The 20,456-nt window shown below is 36.5% G+C and overlaps 1 protein-coding gene and 1 pseudogene across 2 annotated transcripts in view; one reads left to right on the top strand and one right to left on the bottom strand.

Moving 5' to 3' along the window:
• The window catches only part of CHP1 (calcineurin like EF-hand protein 1), a 55,972-nt gene that overhangs the window by 16,296 nt on the left and 19,220 nt on the right, over nt 1-20,456 (top strand). The window contains exons 3-4 of the mRNA XM_081291759.1: nt 7,971-8,051; nt 19,565-19,692. Coding sequence (XP_081147885.1) covers nt 7,971-8,051; nt 19,565-19,692 — 209 coding nt within the window. The remainder of the gene's footprint in view (nt 1-7,970; nt 8,052-19,564; nt 19,693-20,456) is intronic.
• Nucleotides 12,478-19,082, bottom strand: LOC308647358 (large ribosomal subunit protein eL21-like; annotated as a pseudogene). The gene is made up of 2 exons: nt 19,051-19,082; nt 12,478-12,998 (listed from the first exon to the last, which is right to left on the bottom strand). The product of its transcript is annotated as a large ribosomal subunit protein eL21-like (transcript).

The raw sequence follows: 20,456 nt of genomic DNA, 5'->3' as shown, positions 1-20,456 counted from the left end.
TAAAAGGATTACAAATTCAACAGCCTCTGAATTGCCAGTGTGATGGCTCATAGGATCACAAATTCAAGGCCAGCTTCAGCAATTTAGTGAGGCCCTAAGCAACTTAATGAGACCTTGTCTCAAAAGGGCCTGGGGTTGTGGCTCAGTGGTAGAGTGCTCGCCTAGCATGCACAAGGCACTGGGTTTGATCCTCAGCACCACATAAATGTAAAACAAAGATGTTGTATCCACCTAAAAACTTTAGAATAAATATTTTTTAAAAAAAGTGCTAGGTATGTGGCTCAGTGGAAAAGCGCCCTTGGGTTAAATCCCTAGTACCAAAAAAAAAAAAAAAATTTCCTCGACCTCTAAAACACCGTTTTGTACTCTGTGGGAAATGGGTGGACTCACTTGCTCATTTGTTAGGGATTTTTGAGTACCTCTAAATGTGCTAGCCACAGTTCTCAGTGCTGATTTCTACAAATTCTTTGTGTGAGAAGAGGTGGTAGGAAGTGATGGGTAATTTTTGATTTCACAGTCCTCTGAATCTGATTTTTTTTGTACTTAGCTTCACCAAGCTCTAATTCTTAAACCTGTTCTTTGATCATTCTTATGAGTGGATTTGAATATGGAAGACACACCAAACCACCTTGACTACAAAAAGGAAATTATCCCATTAGAATAGACCAAATAATATGTCAAATAATAAGCAACTAGCACATTTTATGTTACTCATTTTGATGAATCCACTCATTCTCAGAGATTTCTCACTGGCTGAGCTTCCAGTGAGAAGCATCTCAACCTCTAGCTGTTTGGTCAGATTCCAGCCAACTACTCTCCTACTCCCTCTAACCATGGAAATTAGCTGGTAAACCCTTATTCTTTGGTACTACAGAGCAAATCAGCTCTTTGCAGCCTTTTCTGCCAGTTTAAACTTTATCTTTTCAGAATCCATATGTGTGTTCTGCTGAAAGTTAGTGATTTCCAATTTTGTATTAGCTGCAACAGATTCCACCTTCTTAAGAAGGCATTTGGGTGTGTTAGGAGAAATACTTTTCATTCTATGATTTTTTTTTTTTTTTTTTTTTTTTTTAGAGATGGGGTTTCTGTTGCCTGAGCTGGCCTAACTCTCAACCTCCTGAGCCCAGGTGATCCTCATACCTCAGCCTTCTGAGTAGTTGGTACACATCACCACACCTGGCTTTTCAACCGTTTTTAATCTTTCCTCTCCATATCTGTGGCCTGGGCTGAGGTCATAGCTCAGTGGTGGAGCATTTGTCTTGCAAGCACCACATAGAAATAAATAAGTAAAATAAAGGTAGTGTGTCCATATCTGTGACATGAAGCCAAATTCTGCAGAGTGAGAAGCTCTAGTGTAGATTCTTGGCATTTCACATTCCTTTGTAATGATTATTTCTCAATAGAACATAAAATACGATCTATAAAAAACTTTGGTTATAATAGAGCTTCTTCAAAGTATTTTTAGATTCATTCTAAAGTATGTTCTTTAAATATATATTTATATACATATGTATACATACATGTATCTTTTTTCTTAGTTGTTTATGAACCATTATTTTTGTTTGTTTATATGCAATACTGAGAATTGAACCCAGTGCCTGACACATGCTAGGCAACAGCTCTACCACTGGGCTACAATGCGAGCCCCTAAAGTATGTTTTATAGACTAATAGATTCCTTGGTCTGTCAATAGGTATAGTATTAAAAAATATGTGAAAAGTTTGATAAATGAGGTTTAAAGCTTCTTTTTTTTTTTTAAAGAGAGAGAGAGAATTTTTTAATATTTATTTTTTAGTTCTCGGCAGACATAACATCTTTGTATGTGGTGCTGATAACATCTTTGTTTGTATGTGGTGCTGAGGATCGAACCCGGGCCACACGCATGCCAGGCAAGCGCGCTACCACTTGAGCCACATCTCCAGCCTGGTTTAAAGCTTCTTTATGACAGTATTTTACCCACATCTTTAAATATATTCATATATAATTGGAAATTTCCAAGGGAGAATATTGTAAACAGTATTTGTCAAATTGATTTGCTCTTTTGCTATAGACTCCTTTTTACACAAACCATAATTTTAGGTTGGTGTTTCATAGAATATAATATATACTATAATCTTAGAAATCTTACTTAGATGCCATTATTTGGATAAAATATTTCTATGATTGCTTTGGTTTTGTATGCCTGGAATGGGCACTGGCAATAGTTGGCAACCAACTCATTGTTATTTTTAGGTGCATACACAATTAAAAATTTTTTTTAGATGGAAATATAATTTATTAATGGATGTACATAAGGAGTGGGAAGCACAATGAAGACCTCGTGAATCCCGGGCTTACCACTTGTCTGAGGAATCAAGATTGGGGATATATGTGACCCTACAGTCATCCATGATAACCTGCTTCATAGCCTCTATATCTTAAGATTCATCCACATTAATCATGGTAAAATTTCACTTCATTGAGATGTGGATCTTCTGGTGGCCAGGGAACTTGAATGTGGCTCAAATGTAGGTTCTCTATCCTTGTTCTGCAGTTGGACATTATGACTTGGCTATTGTGAACCCTGATCATCATGCTAGGGTTTTTCTTTCCTTCTCCTTTTTCTTTTCTCGTGAATGCGTGTGTGTGTGTGTGTGTGTGTGTGTGTGTGTGTAGGGGGGTTCTGGGGATAGAATCCAGGGTCTTATGCATGCTAGGCAATCATTCTGCCACTGTCTATAACTCTAGCCAGCCAGTTCTTAGGTTTTTCAAAGGCACTCCACATACTTGTCTTAAGCTTAAATTGGGCACAACAAAAGATCAGAGACATGAATATCCATTGGAAAGTGCTGCCTCCAAGGTCCCCTGGGCAACCTGTACAAGCAGCAGGCTTTATAAACCACTGGGGAGATTGCTGTTTGCAGTCATTGCACATTGGATCCCCTGGGCCCATTCTTTAAAAGATCCTTTAATTAATTACTTTTAATACTACTTTCCTTACTTTGCAACTGAGTATGGTGCCTTAGTGAAATTCTGCAGGGCAGAATGGTTCTCAACTCTGCTGCACCCTTTCTGCTCAAACTTCTGTTACAACATCCACATCTGCCTTCTGAATTCCAAAATTTATTAGAATACTTCAGCTACTTAGTACATTTCTGCTATCCTGATTGTTTATACTGTGGATATATTCCCATATATACCTTTTGGCTGACATTTCGGGGAGTTTTAAAGAATGAGAGGAGGTGAATGTGTATGTGCACACCACTCTCAACCAAAAGTCAGAATGCATCCTTGCAGATAATCCAGTCTGACCCTGGAACACTAAACTAGCAAACAGTGGATAAACTAGCAGATACTGGCTTGAACATTTATTGGCACTGTATAGGAAAAAATTCTGTTATCATATAACAACAAAATGATCTTGTCAGTTGAATTTAAAATATTAATTAAATACTTTAGGTATTAGAAAATATTGTTGTTTCAGTGTTAATATGTTGTACCATATAATTAATCTGTTAAACTACTTGATTATTTTCTCTTTTTTATTGGTACATTATAATTATGCATAATAGTGGGATTCATTATGCCATACTTGTATATGCACATAACATAATTTGATCAATCTCATTCCCTAATACTTTCCTTCCACCCTCCCCCTTAATTCTGTAGTACTGATGATTGAACCTAGGTCCTTGTTCATGCTAGGCAAGTACTCTATCACTAAGCTACATCCTCAGCCTGTTTTGTTTTATTTTGAGGCAGGGTCTCACTAAGTTGCTCAGGCTGGCCTTGAACTTGAGATCCTTTTGCCTCAGCCTCCTGAGTAGCTGTGATTATAGGTGTATGGCACCATGCCTGGCTGTGTTCTCAAATGAATGTGTGTTTAATGTCAAATTAACAGATTTTATTCACCTCATTATGTAAAATTCATATAAATCATCAACGTCTGGTTACTTGAAATGTAAATAGGTTCCTGTGAGACCAACTCTTTGTGTAAGAGAAGGGATTTTACTAGGGCTAGGGATGTAGCTAAGTTGTATAGCACCTACCTAACATGTGCGAACCTACTGGTTTGGTTCCAGCATGGAAGAAAAAAACCAAAAAACAACAATTAAAAAAAAAAAAAAAGGAGAGAGAAAATAGAGAAGGAACTTCCACAATGAAAGAAATCAGTATAGAGGTATAGCACCTCTGTTTACTCACAGTCTCTCTCAAACTGACTTTTCATAGCATCTTTGTGCTTTTGAATGTCTGGAAAACCACTGCTCCTGAGGAAGTTTTTGGCCGCAAAGAATTCCACTGTATATGGTTTCATTTGTGGACTTGCCTACTAATAGTAACAATGTCTTTTTCTCAAAAAAACTTCCTAGGTATGCTATAAGGCTAAATATAATGTTGGTGTGTTTTGTAATGAGTTCACATTTATTTCAAATGAATTTTACACTTGCATGTAGACCACTTTGGAGTATTTAATTTTTCTCTATTGGGGTTGGATTTGTTGGCAAATTTGAGAAATTAACTTTTAGAAAAACTGCTCAGACAATCCATATTTTAGACGTTCTATACAGTTGTGTATTGTTCAACAGTTGAAAACCTGTTTTTAATACACTGTAATTTTAATTTTGATGTTTTAAATAATATCCCCTTTGTTCTGGTAACTGGAAGCACTTGTATATAAAAACAAAATAGTAAAACTAGAACTAGATAGTATCAAAGGACAGGGTTTAAGTCCTTGTTAATATTGGAAAGTCCAAATCTAGATCCCACTATTGAGACTGAGGGTTTCAGGCTAAGTTGTGTGCCCCAAAATTGATACTAGACTTGGTATTTAAACGTGTCTTTTCTCAGCTAAAATTATTAAGCTTGTTAGACATTAAACTTAAGTATGTAACCATGCAATTCAAATCAGCTTTAGTCTTAATTTAAAAAGGAATATTGATTTTTTTTAACCTTGGTCAAACAAGAAGAACTACATTTGGTGATAATATGGACTTTGTATTTCATGACATTGTTTAATAAAAGCTGGGTACATATTTGTTGAGTTAAATAATCAGGACTTAAGTGATTATCTTTTAACTTTTTTTTTTTTTTTGGTAAAGGGCATCGAATCCAAAGCCTCACACATTTTAAGAAATTCAGTTATGAATGGCTTTTTTTGTGTCATTCATTGTTACAAAAATTATTACCCTACATGATCATGAAAGATTAAAGTCCAGAGTTATTGTTCCAAGGCTTTGTGCTTAGTCCAGTAGGTCAGTTTCTACCTGTCTCCAGAGGTAGTAAAGATGAGCTAATTGTTAAGTACCATGTAAATGTTAAACCATAAGAGGAACAGAGTGTGAGGACTTCTGAGTAAAACAGGAGCATTTCATGCTGTTTTGCCTTCATTAGCATTTAGTATGAAGAAGACAGAGCAACGACGTGTTTATCTTCTATTAGTAAACTTCTAAGAGGCAGGAATCAGATTTATTGAAGTTTGTATTTTTATAACTTTTTATCTAGAAGTAGTTTCATACTTACAGAATATTGCTATGTACAAGAACAGTACAAAGAACTTTTGTATACTTGATACCCAGAGTAACAATTGTTCACATTTTTTTTTACATATTTCAGACTATTTCCTATTACAAGGATAGTCTCAGATCAAAATCAAGAAATGTAGCATTTTTATACAGTGTTAGTATGTAATATTCCATATTCAGTATGTCCATATTCTGTATAATTCATGTTTCATTTTCACTTATCTTCTAATAATGTTGTTTATAGAAGTTTTTTTCCTTAGTCCAAGGGATCAGTTGGGCTTAGTCTCTTTAGTCTCCTTTGATCTGGAACAATCTCCTGCCTCTTTTTGTTTATTTCTATAATGGTAGAGATTGAACCTGGGACCTCATGCATGCTAAGTACATGCTCTACCTCAGCCCCTCTGCTTTTCTTTACCCTTCATGACATAGATTTTTTTTTTCTTTTTGATACTGGAAATTGAACTCAGGGGTGGGGTGCACTAAGCAACATCCCCAACCTTTTTTTGTATTTTATTTAGAGACAGTGTCTCTCTGAGTTGCTTAGGGCCTTGCTAAGTTGCTGAAGTTGGCTTTCAACTCAAAATCCTGCCTCAGCTTCCTGAGCTGCTGGGATTATAGGTGTGCAACACTGCACCTGGCAACATTGCTATTCTTGAAGAGTGCTGCACAAATATGTTTTATACAACTTTGAATTTTGGCACAGGATGTCATCTAAAGAAGATATATATATATATTCATTCTGAGACTTTTAAAAAATTTTCTTTTTAGTTGTAGATGGACACAGTATCTTTATTTATTTATTTTTATGTGGTGCCCAGGATCGAACCCAGTGCCTCACACATGCGAGGCAAGTGTTCTACCACTGAGCTACAACCCCAGCCCCTAAAGAAGATTTTTAGGAGTGACTATTAAGAACTTGAAATAGTTATGGTGGCATACATCTGTAGTCACGACTGCATGGAGGCTGAGATGGGATCATTGCTTGAGTCCACGTTTGAAGGAAGCCTGGGTAACATAGTAAGACTCCATCTCACCACCAACAACAACAACAAAAAAAAGTTATTTAATTTAAAAAATGTCTGTTGAGATCTGGGATTGTAGCTCAGTGGTAGACTGTTTGCCTAGCATATATGAGGCACTGGATTCGATTCTCAGCACCATAAATAAATAAATAAATAAATAAATAAATAAATAAATTACTAAAATACACACACACACACACACACACACACACACAAATGTCTGTTGAACATGTTTTGAGAGAGCAACTTTCTTTCAAAAAGTTTAACATGGGAGCCAGATGTGGTGGCTCTGAGTCAGGAGGATCATAAGTTCAAAGCCAGTCTCAGCAACTAAGCAAAGCAACTTAGTGAGACCCTGTCTCAAAATAAAAAATTAAAAGGGGTAGGGGTGTGGTTAAGCACCCCTGAGTGCAAGCCCTGTTAACCCCCCCCCCACACACACACAAAAAAGTTTAACATGGGAAAGTAATGTGTTTTTTGTTTTTTTTTTAAAGCACATACTTTGACTTACAGAGTTGGATTCAAATCACATTTCTGCTACTTAGTAGTTGTGTCAAGGGCAAATTACTTTATCCCAATTGATTCAGTTTCCTCAGCCCTAAAAGGGTATAGATAAAGCATTGGCATGAAGAAATGAGATATTGTATATAAACAAAGTTAGAGCAGTACAGGATGTATATATGGTGAATGATAACTACTAATATTCACTGAACACAACTTCCCAGTTGTGTGAGGATGACTGCTCTTGTCATGTTCAATGGTCAAATACTTCTCTAGCTCTAGTATAAAAGGAGATGGAGGAAAATCTAGAAATATGGAAATCATTTGATTGTCACATTCTTTCCTTGAATGTAAATATCATCTAAGAATTCCTTGTATTTAGTAGGTGCTTGAGATTATTAAAAAGGATTTTGAGTTATAGATGGACACAATACCCTTATTTTATTTATTTTTTTATGTGATGTTGAAGATCGAACCTAGTGCTTCACATGTGCTAGGGTAAACGCTCTACCACTGAGCCACAACCACAGCCTGGTGCTTGAGATCTTACCAGGATGTGGCAGCTCCTCAAAAGTTAAAAAAAAAAAAAAAAAAAAAAAAAAAACCTTTTCCCCCACATTTAAATTCTAAGTACAGAATGGCAGTTTTCAAGGAATCATTTACTAAGGAACAGCTTAGTATTTCCTTGTCAGATGGTTTGTTGACGTAACCTCTGTGCTGAATTCACTGGAATGTGGCATAGTCAAATATGGCTACTTTTACCCCTGAGTTGATGCAAGAAATATTTGGCAGCTATTAAAGTGCTATTCTTTGCAATTATTTGGTATAATTTGCCCCCAAAATAAATTCCAAGAGGTAATATTCTTCTTAGGTTGTACCCAGTTTCAGATGTAAGAGTTCTTTCTAAGGGCCATTGATCTCTAACCCAAGGTGATTCTTTTGGCAGCCGTGAAGATTTCCAGAGGATTCCAGAACTTGCCATCAACCCATTGGGGGACCGGATCATTAATGCCTTCTTTCCAGAGGGGTGAGTTGGGGCAGCTGTTTGATCTCCTTCCTTTGGCTGTCTTAAGCTAAATTAATTACTGAGTTGGAATAATGATATTATTTGAGTTATTTCAGACATAATCCCCTGATTATGTTGGGCATTCCTAAATTTATCATATCTAAATCATCTCTTCTGTTCTATCTTCTTCCCTCTCTTTTATTTTAAATTTGGTAGCGCTGAGAATTGAACTCAGGACCACACAAATGCCAGGCAAGCACTCTACCACTGAGCCACATCCCCAGCCTTGTCTCCTCCCTCTTTTAGACTTAAATATATATGTGAGCCTATCTTCAAAATTCTTAGATTACAGACTGGGAATATGACTCAGGAGTAGACTGTTTATCCGGCATATATTAGGCCTTGGGTTTGATCCCTAGCACCACAAAAAAAAACAAAGTGTTAGATTAATCTCTGTGTATCACTATTGTAAAATTGGACTTTAAAGATATTTTATTTGAGAGCTGGATTGTGGCTCAGCGGGAGAGCACTTGCCTAGAAATGCGAGACCCTGGGTTCCATCCTCAGCACCACATCAAAATAAATAAATGAAATAAAGGTATTGTGTCCAACTACAATTAAAAAATAAATATTAAAAAATATTTGAAATAATTTCAAATTTACAGAAAAGTTGCAAAATTTAAAATATTACAAAGAATTCCTGCATCTTTGACTCACATGCATATATTGATTTATTGGTAACATTTGGCTCATTTGTGTGCTCTTTCTCTCAAAACTAGTCTATAAAAGTACTATTCAAGACTCATGTGTAGTTACATTTTTTCTAGTAGCCACATTTAAAGAGTAAAAATAAACAAGTGAACTTTGACAGTAAGCATTTGATGTAACTTAACCAACATACCCCCAAAATTATTATATTCAGTATGAAATCAGTATTAAAAATTAATGAGATATTATAAATTTTTAATATTAAAATTTGAAATCCAATGTGTACTTTATATTTATGACACATAACAAGTCAGATTAACCATGATTTATATGCTCATAGCCACTATGACTAGTGGCTATAGTATTGGATAGTGCGGCTCATGCATGTGTTCTCCCTTGCCTTCCTATCTCTCCCCAACCTTTACCCCTTACTTGCCCCCACACACTCTTTCTTTCTCTCTCCATCTCCCTCTTTATCTCCTTTCTCTGTAAACACATATGCACGCACCTGCACACACACATGTTTACACATATACATAAGTTCTTATATAATTGTTGTTTGTATTCACATAGTTGTATTTCTAAATCATTTAAGGGTAAGTTGCATAGTCATGGCCTTTTACCTCTGAATGCCTCGGTATATGTTTGCTAATAGGAATATTCTTTTATATATTCATAGTAATTATCCATTTCTATAAAATTAACATTGATACAGTACTTTAATCTATTATTCAGTTCATTTATTTATTATCTATTTTTTTCTTAATATTAGTCATACTTCAATATTGCACCCCTCTCCAGTTCAGGATCTAGTCCTGGTCACTTGTGGTGTCTCTTTAGCCTCCTTTAATCTGGAACATTTATACAGCCTTTATTTTATTGTGATATTTGCTAAGGATATAGTTCCCCTCACCACATACACTTTTTCAAGCATATTACTCCTTCATTTAGGTTTGTCTAATGTAGAACTAGGCTTTTGATGTTCTTTGCTACTTAATATACTGCCTTCAGAGTGTCAAGTAAATGTTTTTTGATTCAGTTAAGAACTTTTCATGACAAAATTGTATCATAAAACTTGTCTTAAGTAATCTCCTAAACAGTGTATTCTTGGTTCCATGTGAATTGTTTGTATGACCCAAAATGCTGTAGGGTGCCAGTTCTTAATAATGGAATTGTCAGTGGGGACACAATCAGATAAAATGCTGGAGAGGAAATTTTAGAGCTTTCAATTGAGAGTAAAGAAATTTGCTAAATGAGATTGTGGGTTGGCCATTTAGTAAATTGGAGTGACAGAGAGGGAAGGCTGGTTCAGTTGTAGTCAGAAATTGAATCAGACTAAAACCTACTCTCTTAGGTTCATGTTAACCCTGAGCAATCTCATACCCTCCCTCAGTTTTTTCTTTCTTTCTCCCTATATTTCCCTGTTTATTTCAGATGCTTTAATGCTGAATTCTTCCATTTATCTACTTCTCCTTTTAATGCTGGTGGAGCACTGAATCCTGTTCAAAAATAATGTTCACAGTTATGCTTTGTACTTCAGCCTTTTGTGTATATGTGTGTGGTAGGAGGAATTGAACCCATTGCATATGTTAGACAAACACTCTACCACATTCCCTGCCCTATACCCAAACCTTTTGCAATGAAAACTAAAATCAGTAGTTATTTTGTGCCAGCTTTTTTCCAGAAAACAACTTTTTCCTTTAGTCAACATTGATTACTTGAAGAAGCAGCTTGTGGAAAGCTGTTTTGTAAGGCTGAACCACATTTTCTTTGACCGTGGTTATCGCCTATTGTCTTCTTTTTTTTTTTTTTTTTAAAGAGAGAGTGAGAGAGGAGAGAGAGTGAGAGAGAGAGAGAATTTTTTTTTTAATATTTATTTTTTAGTTCTCGGCGGACACAACATCTTTGTTGGTATGTGGTGCTGAGGATCGAACCCGGGCCGCACGCATGCCAGGCGAGCGCGCTACCGCTTGAGCCACATCCCCAGCCCCTATTGTCTTCTTTACCAGTCTATTTGGAAGGAATCTAGTCAGGGTGCAGATGAGGAAGCAGTGTAATCCATGGCCTGCATGTCACAATCAAGGATCTTGGCAGGCTACACCTCTGCTTCTTGTTTTTTTTTGCACCAGGGATCGAACCCAGGAACACTTAGCCACTGAGCCACATACCCAGCCCTTTTCTTCTTTTTTTCAATATATTTTATTTAGAGACAGGGTCTCTCTAAGTTGCTTAGGGCCTTGCTAAATTGCTGAGGGTAGCTTTGAATTTGTGATCCTCCTATCTTAGCCTCCCGAGCCTCTGAGATTATAGGCATGCGCCACCATGCCTGGCTGCTTCTTGCTTTAATTAGAAATAGATATTTGGCTTTTGGGCTTTTATTTCTCCTGTGGTCTTATGGAGGTAGAGTTTCCTTTTTTTATATGATTTTTAATATTGAGATTTGATAATAGACCATTGGTATTTAGTTTTTTGTTAGAAATGATGCTAGTAATATGTGTTCTCATTATTCAGTTTGTTCTGGCATGACTTGAATCCTATTCCATATTCCTTTATTCCTCAGATCTTGATCATATTTTTGAGCAGTTACTGCTATGTTAGCAATATAGCTACCAGGAAGAACTAAAGGTCATTCTTTCAAGTACAGTGGGCTCATGAGCTAGTCTTTGAACTCTACTGTTAGAAGACCTCCAAACTGATGTGGTATGGTGGCACATGCCTGTAATCTCAGTTGCTTGGGAGGCTTAGGCAGGAAGACCATGAGTTCAAAGCCTTAGCAACTTAGTGAGATCCTGTCTTTAAATAAAATACAAAAAATGGGGATTGGCTCAGTGGTGAAGCCTCCCTGGGTTCATTCTCTCATACAAAAAATAACAATAATAATAAGGTCTCCAAACTCTCTCTGTCTGGCACATAAGAGACTCTGTGTACCTCATCTATACAAAGGGCTACACCAAGACTGGGATTTTACTCAAGGTAGCGTCAGGAACCAGGCCGCCTACGGTTTCTGTGACTGCCTTAGATAAATAAATCAGTCACATAAAACATTCTTTTTAATATCAGAACATTCTTCATTTGTTCAAGTTTTAAAATTATTTCTTACAGGGTAACCAATTAGCCTATAGCATGATAAAAAGATTTTCTCTAAGCTTAAGTGATGAAAAAGCTTAACATACAAAGAGATCTTTCACAGCCTTATTTATGATTGCAGAAAATGAGTAGGAAAATCTATCCAGTTATGAGGGAATAAAATTATGGTAAGTCTACACAATTATTATGCAGGCATTTAAATATGTTTCAAACTGTTTATATTGATTGGAGAAATGCTTAAAATATTAAAAAATATATGAAATTATATATATAGTAGGTTCACAATTATGCAGAAAACATAGAAAAGTTAATGGAAGAAAATATATTCATATATGGGCTAGGAATGTAACTCGGTGGTAAAGCATGTGCTTGGCATGTGAGGCCCTGGGTTCTATTGCCAGTATTGAAGAAAAAAAGGAAGGGAGGGATGGAGGGAAGATTTGGGAGGGAGAAAAAGGGGGAGAGAGAGAGAAAGAAAGATAATATAATCATATATTATTAGACCCACAAATGGCATATTTCTTTCTACTTTTCATTTTTCTAAAATTTCAAAAAATATGTTAAATTGCTTTTATAACTAAATCAACTTTATTTTATTTTTATTTCCAATTAAGAAAATCCTTTTTATAGTCCATGGGCCTTTTTTTTTTTTTTTTTTTTTACATTTACTAGGCCATGAATTCATAGGGAATAGGTTCCAGCAGCTCATGCTCCCTTCCATTTGTTCTCACAAAATGTGCTTCTTTGGGTGGAGCAGGCTGGTGCTTCAGCTGAACCCAGGTACCTTTCTCTCTGGCTTCCTTCTTTTTCTGATCATTTTCCTTCACATGTTTCAGGAAGCTGCCTCAGCTCTTAGAGTGCTTAATATGCTTAATACGCACATTAGTTCTCTTGGCAAGAATCTTGTCATTAACTTGCTTATTCACAACAATGCCAATAGCATGCTGAGTAACATTGTGGACTCTCCCAGTTTTGTCATGATAGCATTTGTGGGCATTCCTTTTTGAACAGTAGCCATTCTCTTAATGTCTGCATTATTATTATTATTTTTTTAATGTCTGCATTATTAACCTTCTTGTAGATTCACATATATGTGGCCAAAGGAACAACTCCATGTTTTTCAAAAGACTAGAGAACATATATCAGGTTCCAGTTCCTCTCCTCTTTCCTTTGCTTTACATTTCGTCTTTTTGGCGAATTACTGGAAGATGGTGGTTCCTGTCAAAATGTCAACTTTATTTTAAAAGTACTTTTCCATAATATGCTTTTTTTTTAAAATTTTTTTATTGGTTGTTCAAAACATTACAAAGCTCATGACATATCATCTTTCATACATTTGATTCAAGTGAGTTATGAACTCCCATTTTTACCCCAAATACAAATTGCAGAATCACATCAGTTACACATTCACAATTTTTACATAATGCCATATTAGTGACTGTTGTGTTCTGCTGCCTTTCCTATCCCCTACTATCTCCCCTCCCCTCCCCTCCCCTCCCATCTTCCCTCTCTACCTCATCTGCTGTTGTTCAATTCTCTCTCTTGTCTCCCCCCTCCTTTCCCCTCACAACCTCTTATATGTAATTTTGTGTAACATTGAGGGTCTCCTACCATTTCCATATGCTTTCCCTTCTCTCTCCCTTTCTCTTCCCCCCACTCGTCTCTGTTTAATGTTAATCCTTTCCTCATGCTCTTCTTCCTCCCTGTTCTGTTCTTAGTTGCTCTCTTTAAATCAAAGAAGACATTTGGCATTTGTTTTTTAAGGATTGGCTAGCTTCGCTTAGCATAATCTGTTCTAATGCCATCCATTTCCCTCCAAATTCTATGATTTGTCATTTTTTAGTGCTGCGTAATACTCCATTGTGTATAGATACCACATTTTTTTTATCCATTCATCTATTGAAGGGCATCTAGGTTGGTTCCACAGTCTAGCTATTGTGAATTGTGCCGCTATGATCATCAATGTGGCAGTATCCCTGTAGTATGCTCTTTTAAGATCCTCAGGGAATAGTCCGAGAAGGGCGATAGCTGGGTCAAATGGTGGATCCATTCCCAGCTTTCCCAGGAATCTCCATACTGCTTTCCAAATTGGCCTCACCAATTTGCAGTCCCACCAGCAGTGTACAAGTGTACCCTTTTCCCCACATCCTCGCCAACACTTATTGTTGTTTGACTTCATAGTGGCTGCCAATCTTACCGGAGTGAGATGGTATCTTAGGGTGGTTTTGATTTGCATTTCTCTGACTGCTAGAGATGGTGAGCATTTTTTCATGTGCTTGTTGATTGATTGTATGTCCTCCTCTGTGAAGTGTCTGTTCAGGTCCTTGGCCCATTTGTTGATTGGGTTATTTGTTATCTTATTGTCTAATTTTTTGAGTTCTTTGTATATTCTGGATATTAGGGCTCAATCTGAAGTGTGAGGGGTAAAAATTTGTTCCCAGAATGTAGGCTCTCTGTTTACCTCTCTTATTGTTTTTCTTGCTGAGAAAAAACTTTTTAGTTTAAGTAAGTCCCATGTTTATTCTTGTTATTAACTCTTGGGGTATGGGCGTCCTATTAAGGAATTTGGAGCCCGACCCCACAGTATGTAGATTGTAGCCAACTTTTCCTTCTATCAGATGCAGTGTCTCTGATTTGATATCTAGGTCCTTGATCCATTTTGAGTTAACTTTTGTGCATGGCGAGAGAAAGGGATTCAGTTTCATTTTGTTGCATATGGATTTCCAATTTTCCCAGCACCATTTGTTGAAGATGCTATCCTTCTTCCATTGCATGCTTTTAGCCCCTTTATCAAATATAAGAAAGTTGTACTTTTGTGGATTGGTTTCTGTGTCCTCTATTCTGTACCATTGGTCCACCTGCCTGTTTTGGTACCAGTACCACGCTGTTTTTGTTACTATTGCTTTGTAGTACAGTTTGAACTCTGGTATCGCTATACCTCCAGATTCACACTTCCTGCTTAGAATTGCTTTTGCTATTCTGGGTCTTTTGTTTTTCCATATGAATTTCATGATTGCTTTATCCATTTCTACAAGAAATGCCGTTGGGATTTTGATTGGCATCGCATTAAACCTGTAGAGAACTTTGGGTAATATCGCCATTTTGATGATGTTAGTTCTGCCTATCCATGAACAGGGTACATTTTTCCATCTTCTAAAATCTTCTTCTATCTCTCTTTTTAGGGTTCTGTAGTTTTCATTGTATAAATCATTCACCTCTTTTGTTAGGTTGATTCCCAAGTATCTTATTTTCTTTGAGGATATTGTGAATGGAGTGGTTTTCCTCATTTCCATTTCAGAAGTTTTGTTGCTGATATACAGGAATGCCTTTGATTTATGCGTGTTGATTTTATATCCTGCCACTTTGCTGAATTCATTTATTAACTCTAGCAGTTTCTTTGTAGACCCTTTTGGGTCTGTTAAATATATTATCATATCATCCGCAAATAGCGATAATTTAAGTTCTTCTTTTCCTATTTTTATGCCTTTAATTTCTTTTGTCTGTCTAATTGCTCTGGCTAGTATTTCAAGGACTAAATTGAATAGAAGTGGTGATAGAGGGCATCCTGTCTTGTTCCAGATTTTAGAGGGAATGCCTTCAGTTTTTCTCCATTTAGGATGATGCTAGCCTGAGGTTTAGCATATATAGCTTTTACCATGTTGAGGTAAGTTCCTGTTATCCCTAGTTTTTCTAGTGTTTTGAACATAAAGGGATGCTGTACTTTGTCGAATGCTTTTTCTGCATGTATTGAGATGATCATATGGTTCTTGTCTTTAAGTCTATTGATGTGGTGGATTACATTTATTGATTTCTGTATATTGAACCAGCCTTGCATCCCAGGGATGAATCCTACTTGATCATAATGCACAATTTTTTTCATATGATTCGCCAGGATTTTATTGAGAATTTTTGCATCCAAGTTCATTAGAGATATTGGTCTGTAGTTTTCTTTCTTTGAAGTGTCTTTGTCTGGTTTCGGGATCAGGGTGATGTTGGCCTCATAGAATGAATTTGGAAGAACTCCTTCTTTTTCTATTTCTTGAAATAGCTTGAAAAGTATTGGTATTAATTCTTCTTTGAAGGTTTTGTAGAACTCTGCTGTATACCCATCCGGTCCAGGGCTTTTTTTGGTTGGTAGTCTTTTGATGGCTTCTTCTATTTCTTCTTTTGTTATTGGTCTGTTTAAATTGTGTGTGTCTTCCTGACTCAATCTGGGCAGATCGTATGACTTAAGAAATTTATCAATATCTTCATTATCTTCTATTTTATTGGAATATAGGGTTTCAAAATACTTTCTAATTATCTTCTGTATTTCTGTAGTGTCTGTTGTGATATTGCCTTTTTCATCCCGTATATTAGTAATTTGAGTTCTCTCTCTTCTTCTCTTTGTTAGCATGGCTAAGGGCCTGTCGATCTTATTTATTTTTTCAAAGAACCAACTTTTAGTTTTTTCAATGTTTTTTTTGTTTGTTTCAGTTTCGTTGATTTCTGCTCTAATTTTAATTATTTCTTGTCTTCTACTACATTTGCTGTTGTTTTGCTCTTCCTTTTCTAGGTTTTTGAGGTGTAGTGTGAGTTCATTTATTTGTTGGTTTTTTCTTTTTTTTGAGGAAAGAACTCCAAGAAATGAATTTCCCTCTTAAAACTGCTTTCATTGTGTCCCATAGATTCCGGTATGTTGTGTCTGTATTGTCATTTGTCTCTAAGAATTTTTTTATCTCCTCCTTTATGTCTTCTGTAACCCATTGATCATTCAGTAACATATTGTTCATTTTCCATGTGATGTAGAATTTTTCCTTCCTTCTTTTATCATTGATTTCCAGTTTCATTCCATTATGATCAGATATGGTGCATGGTATTATTTCCACACCTTTATATTTACTGAGAGTCACCCTATGGCATAATATATGGTCTATCTTTGAGTAGGATCCATGTGCTGCTGAGAAGAACGTGTATCCACTTGATGATGGTTGATATATTCTATATATGTCAGTTAAGTCTAGGTTATTGATTGCGTTATTGAGTTTTATAGTTTCTTGTTCAGCTTTTGTCTAGAGGATCTGTCCAATGGCGAGAGCGGTGTGTTGAAGTCCCCCATAATTATTGTGTTGTGGTCTATTTGACTCTTGAACTTGAGGAGAGTTTGTTTTATGAACGTTGCAGCACCATTGTTTGGTGCATACAAATTGATAATTGTTATGTCTTGATGGTGGATGGTTCCTTTTAGCAGTATATAGTGTCCTTCTTTATCCCTTTTGATTAACTTAGGTTTGAAGTTGATTTTATTCGATATGAGTATGGCCACTCCTGCTTGCTTCCGAGGGCCATGTGAGTGGTATGATTTTTCCCAACCTTTCACCTTCAGCCTGTGTATGTCTTTTCCTATCATATGAGTCTCCTGAAGGCAGCATATTGTTGGATTTGTTTTTTTAATCCAGGTTACTAGCCTATGTCTCTTGATTGGTGAATTTAAGCCATTAACATTTAAGGTTACAATTGAAATATGGTTTGTGCTTCCAGTCATGTTTATTTATTTATTTATTTTAGTTTGGCTAGTTTTTCCTCTTTGGTTATTTTTCTCCCCCTTTACTGAGATACCTCCCACTGTTAGTTTTGGGCACTATTTTTCAATTCCTCTTCTTGTAGTATTTTGCTCAAAATGCTTTGCAGTGCTGGTTTTCTGGCTGCGAATTCTTTTTTTTTTTTTTTTTTTTTTTTTTAAAGAGAGAGTGAGAGAGGAGAGAGAGAGAGAATTTTTAATATTTATTTTTTAGTTCTCGGCAGACACAACATCTTTGTTGGTATGTGGTGCTGAGGATCGAACCTGGGCCGCACGCATGCCAGGCGAGCGTGCTACCACTTGAGCCACATCTCCAGCCCATTTTTTAAAAAAAATATTTATTTATTTATTTTAGTTCTCGGCGGACACAACATCTTTGTTGGTATGTGGTGCTGAGAATCGAACCCAGGCCGCACGCACACCAAGCAAGTGTGCTACCGCTTGAGCCACATCCCCAGCCCACTGCGAATTCTTTTAGCTTTTGTTTATCGTGAAAGATTTTAATTTCATTGTCAAATCTGAAGCTTAATTTTGCTGGATGCAGTATTCTTGGTTGGAATCCATTATTTTTCAGTGTTTGAAATACGTTGTTCCAGGATCTTCTCACTTTCAAAGTCTGTGATGAAAAATCAGTCGTTAACCTAATTGGTTTACCCCTGAATGTAACCTGCCTCCTTTCTCTCGTAGCTTTTAATATTCTCTCCTTGTTCTGTATGTTGGCTATCTTCATAATTATATGTCTTGGAGTTGGTCTATTACGGTTTTGGATGTTTGGGGTCCTGTAGGCTTCCAGGATTTGGCAATCCATCCCATCTTTCATCTCTGGGAAGTTTTCTAGGATTATTTCCTTTAATAAGTTGTCCATTCCTTTGGTTTGAAACTCTGTGCCTTCTTCTATCCCAATGACTCTCAAATTTGTTTTTTTTATGAGATCCCATATCTCTTGGATAGATTGCTTGTGAGATTTAAGCATCTTTTCTGTGTTGACTGTATTCTTTTCAAGTTGATAAACTTTGTCTTCATTATCTGATGTTCTGACTTCTACTTGATCTAGTCTATTTGTAATATTCTCGTTAACGAGTTTTTAATTTGGTTTATGGTTTCTTGCATTTCTAGGATTACTGTTTGTTTTTTTTTTTTTTTTTTTTTTTTAAATCTCTATCTCCTGGTAAAGCTCGTTCTTTGCAGTTTGAATTTGTTTGTTTAGTTCGTTTTCAAAATATACTTTCAATGCTTGGACTTGCTGTCTCATGTCTTCTCTAATAATCTGTTCCATCTGAGTTAGGTATGCCTTGATTTCTTTCCCTGTCCATGTTTCTGATGCTTCCAGGTCCTCCTGTAGATTTAAGTTGTCTTGCATTGTTTGTAGTCCTTTTTTCCCTTGTTTTTTCATGTTGTTCACGTTACTTTCCAGCTCTGTTTGACTGCTTTGTAACTGCTTTCTCCTATACATTTGTTTTGGCTTTGTGTATCTCTGTTGTCTCTCCTTTGTGGTGGGAGATTATGCCTAGAACTGTTGGGCTTTATTGTACTTTAAAGCTGATTCATTCAATTCATAAAAGGCTTCCAGGTTCTGTATGCATATAGTGATTTGTTGTTTGTTCTTAGGACTATATGTTTTCCATAATATGCTTTAACTTTAAAATATCTCTAGGTATACCTTACTGCAGGAGAGACATGGATGGTGGTTGAGTCATTGAGTTGAGATACTAATTTGCTGCTTGCTACAGAGTTCAAAGCAGTGAGTTCAAGTCCTGGTTCTCCTAATTATATAGCCCTGGAACTACTCTAGATCTTTTTTCTTTCTGGAAAATTGATATAACTAAATTCAAATTCTAACTCTTGATTAGTTATGTCCTGTTAACTCTCTTATGTTGGATTCATCACTGTATAAGCAGAAAATAACATCTACCTCACAAGGTTGGTGTGAGGCTTAAATGGAGATGTTTTTTGATCCATAAAGTATGATATATATGGAAAGAGATCCTGGTAAATGAATTTTCGGGCTAATGTAACTAAAGGTATTACCTATATCTTGAGTTCATAAGAAATGATTACCCTGGGGCCAGGAATGTAGCTCATTGGCAGAGTGCTCATGTAGTATGTGTGAAGCTCTCAAAAAAACAAAAGTAAAACACGACCTTGATTGACATGATGTTATGTATTTCATATTTCCCAGAGAGGACCAGGTAAACTTCCGTGGATTCATGAGAACTTTGGCTCATTTCCGACCCATTGAGGACAATGAAAAGAGCAAAGATGTGAATGGACCAGAACCACTCAACAGCCGAAGCAACAAACTGCACTGTAAGGAGCTAAAGTCATCTGACTTAAAATATTTGCTTTACATTTCTTACAAATCATGTATTTACATCTTCATTCATTGAATAACATTTACAAGAGCAAACTCAGTGCTTAGACCCTGGAGCTAAACTGACTGAGTTTGAGTCCTAGCTATACCTCTTTTTGGCCTTGGGGGTCTTGGCATATTAAGATCTTTAGGCGGGCTGGGGATGTGGCTCAAGCGGTAGCGCGCTCGCCTGGCATGCGTGTGGCCCGGGTTCTATCCTCAGCACTACATACCAACAAAGATGTTGTGTCCGTCGAGAACTAAAAAATAAATATTAAAAATTCTCTCTCTCTCTCTCTCACTCTCTCTCCTCTCTCACTCTCTCTTTAAAAAAAAAAAAAAAAGATCTTTAGGCCTGTTTCCTATTCTGTAAAGTGTGATATTATGGGATTCTGCATGGGGTTGTTGTAAAGATTAAAGGAGTTATTAATGTATGTCAAGTATTTCAAATAGTGCTTTATATATACTAAGTACTCAATAAGTGTTACCTGCTGTGTTGCTGTTATTGTTTATGTGTATGGTACTGGGGAACTAACCCAGGACTTCCCACATGCTAAGCAGGCAGTCTACTACTGAGTTGCATCCCCAGCCCACCTGCTGCTTGCTGTTATTGTTATTATTATAATTCACTGAGTACCTACTCTGTGCCAGGTACTCTAGTAAGTCCTAGAGTGACAGTTGTGAACAAGACCCATGCCCTCCCTATGGGGAATAATGACAA

This window comes from Spermophilus citellus, assembly GCF_964194105.1.
Source record: "Spermophilus citellus genome assembly, chromosome: 4".
In the NCBI taxonomy this organism is placed as follows: domain Eukaryota; kingdom Metazoa; phylum Chordata; class Mammalia; order Rodentia; family Sciuridae; genus Spermophilus; species Spermophilus citellus.
This window is presented reverse-complemented; position numbering and strand designations above follow the sequence as displayed.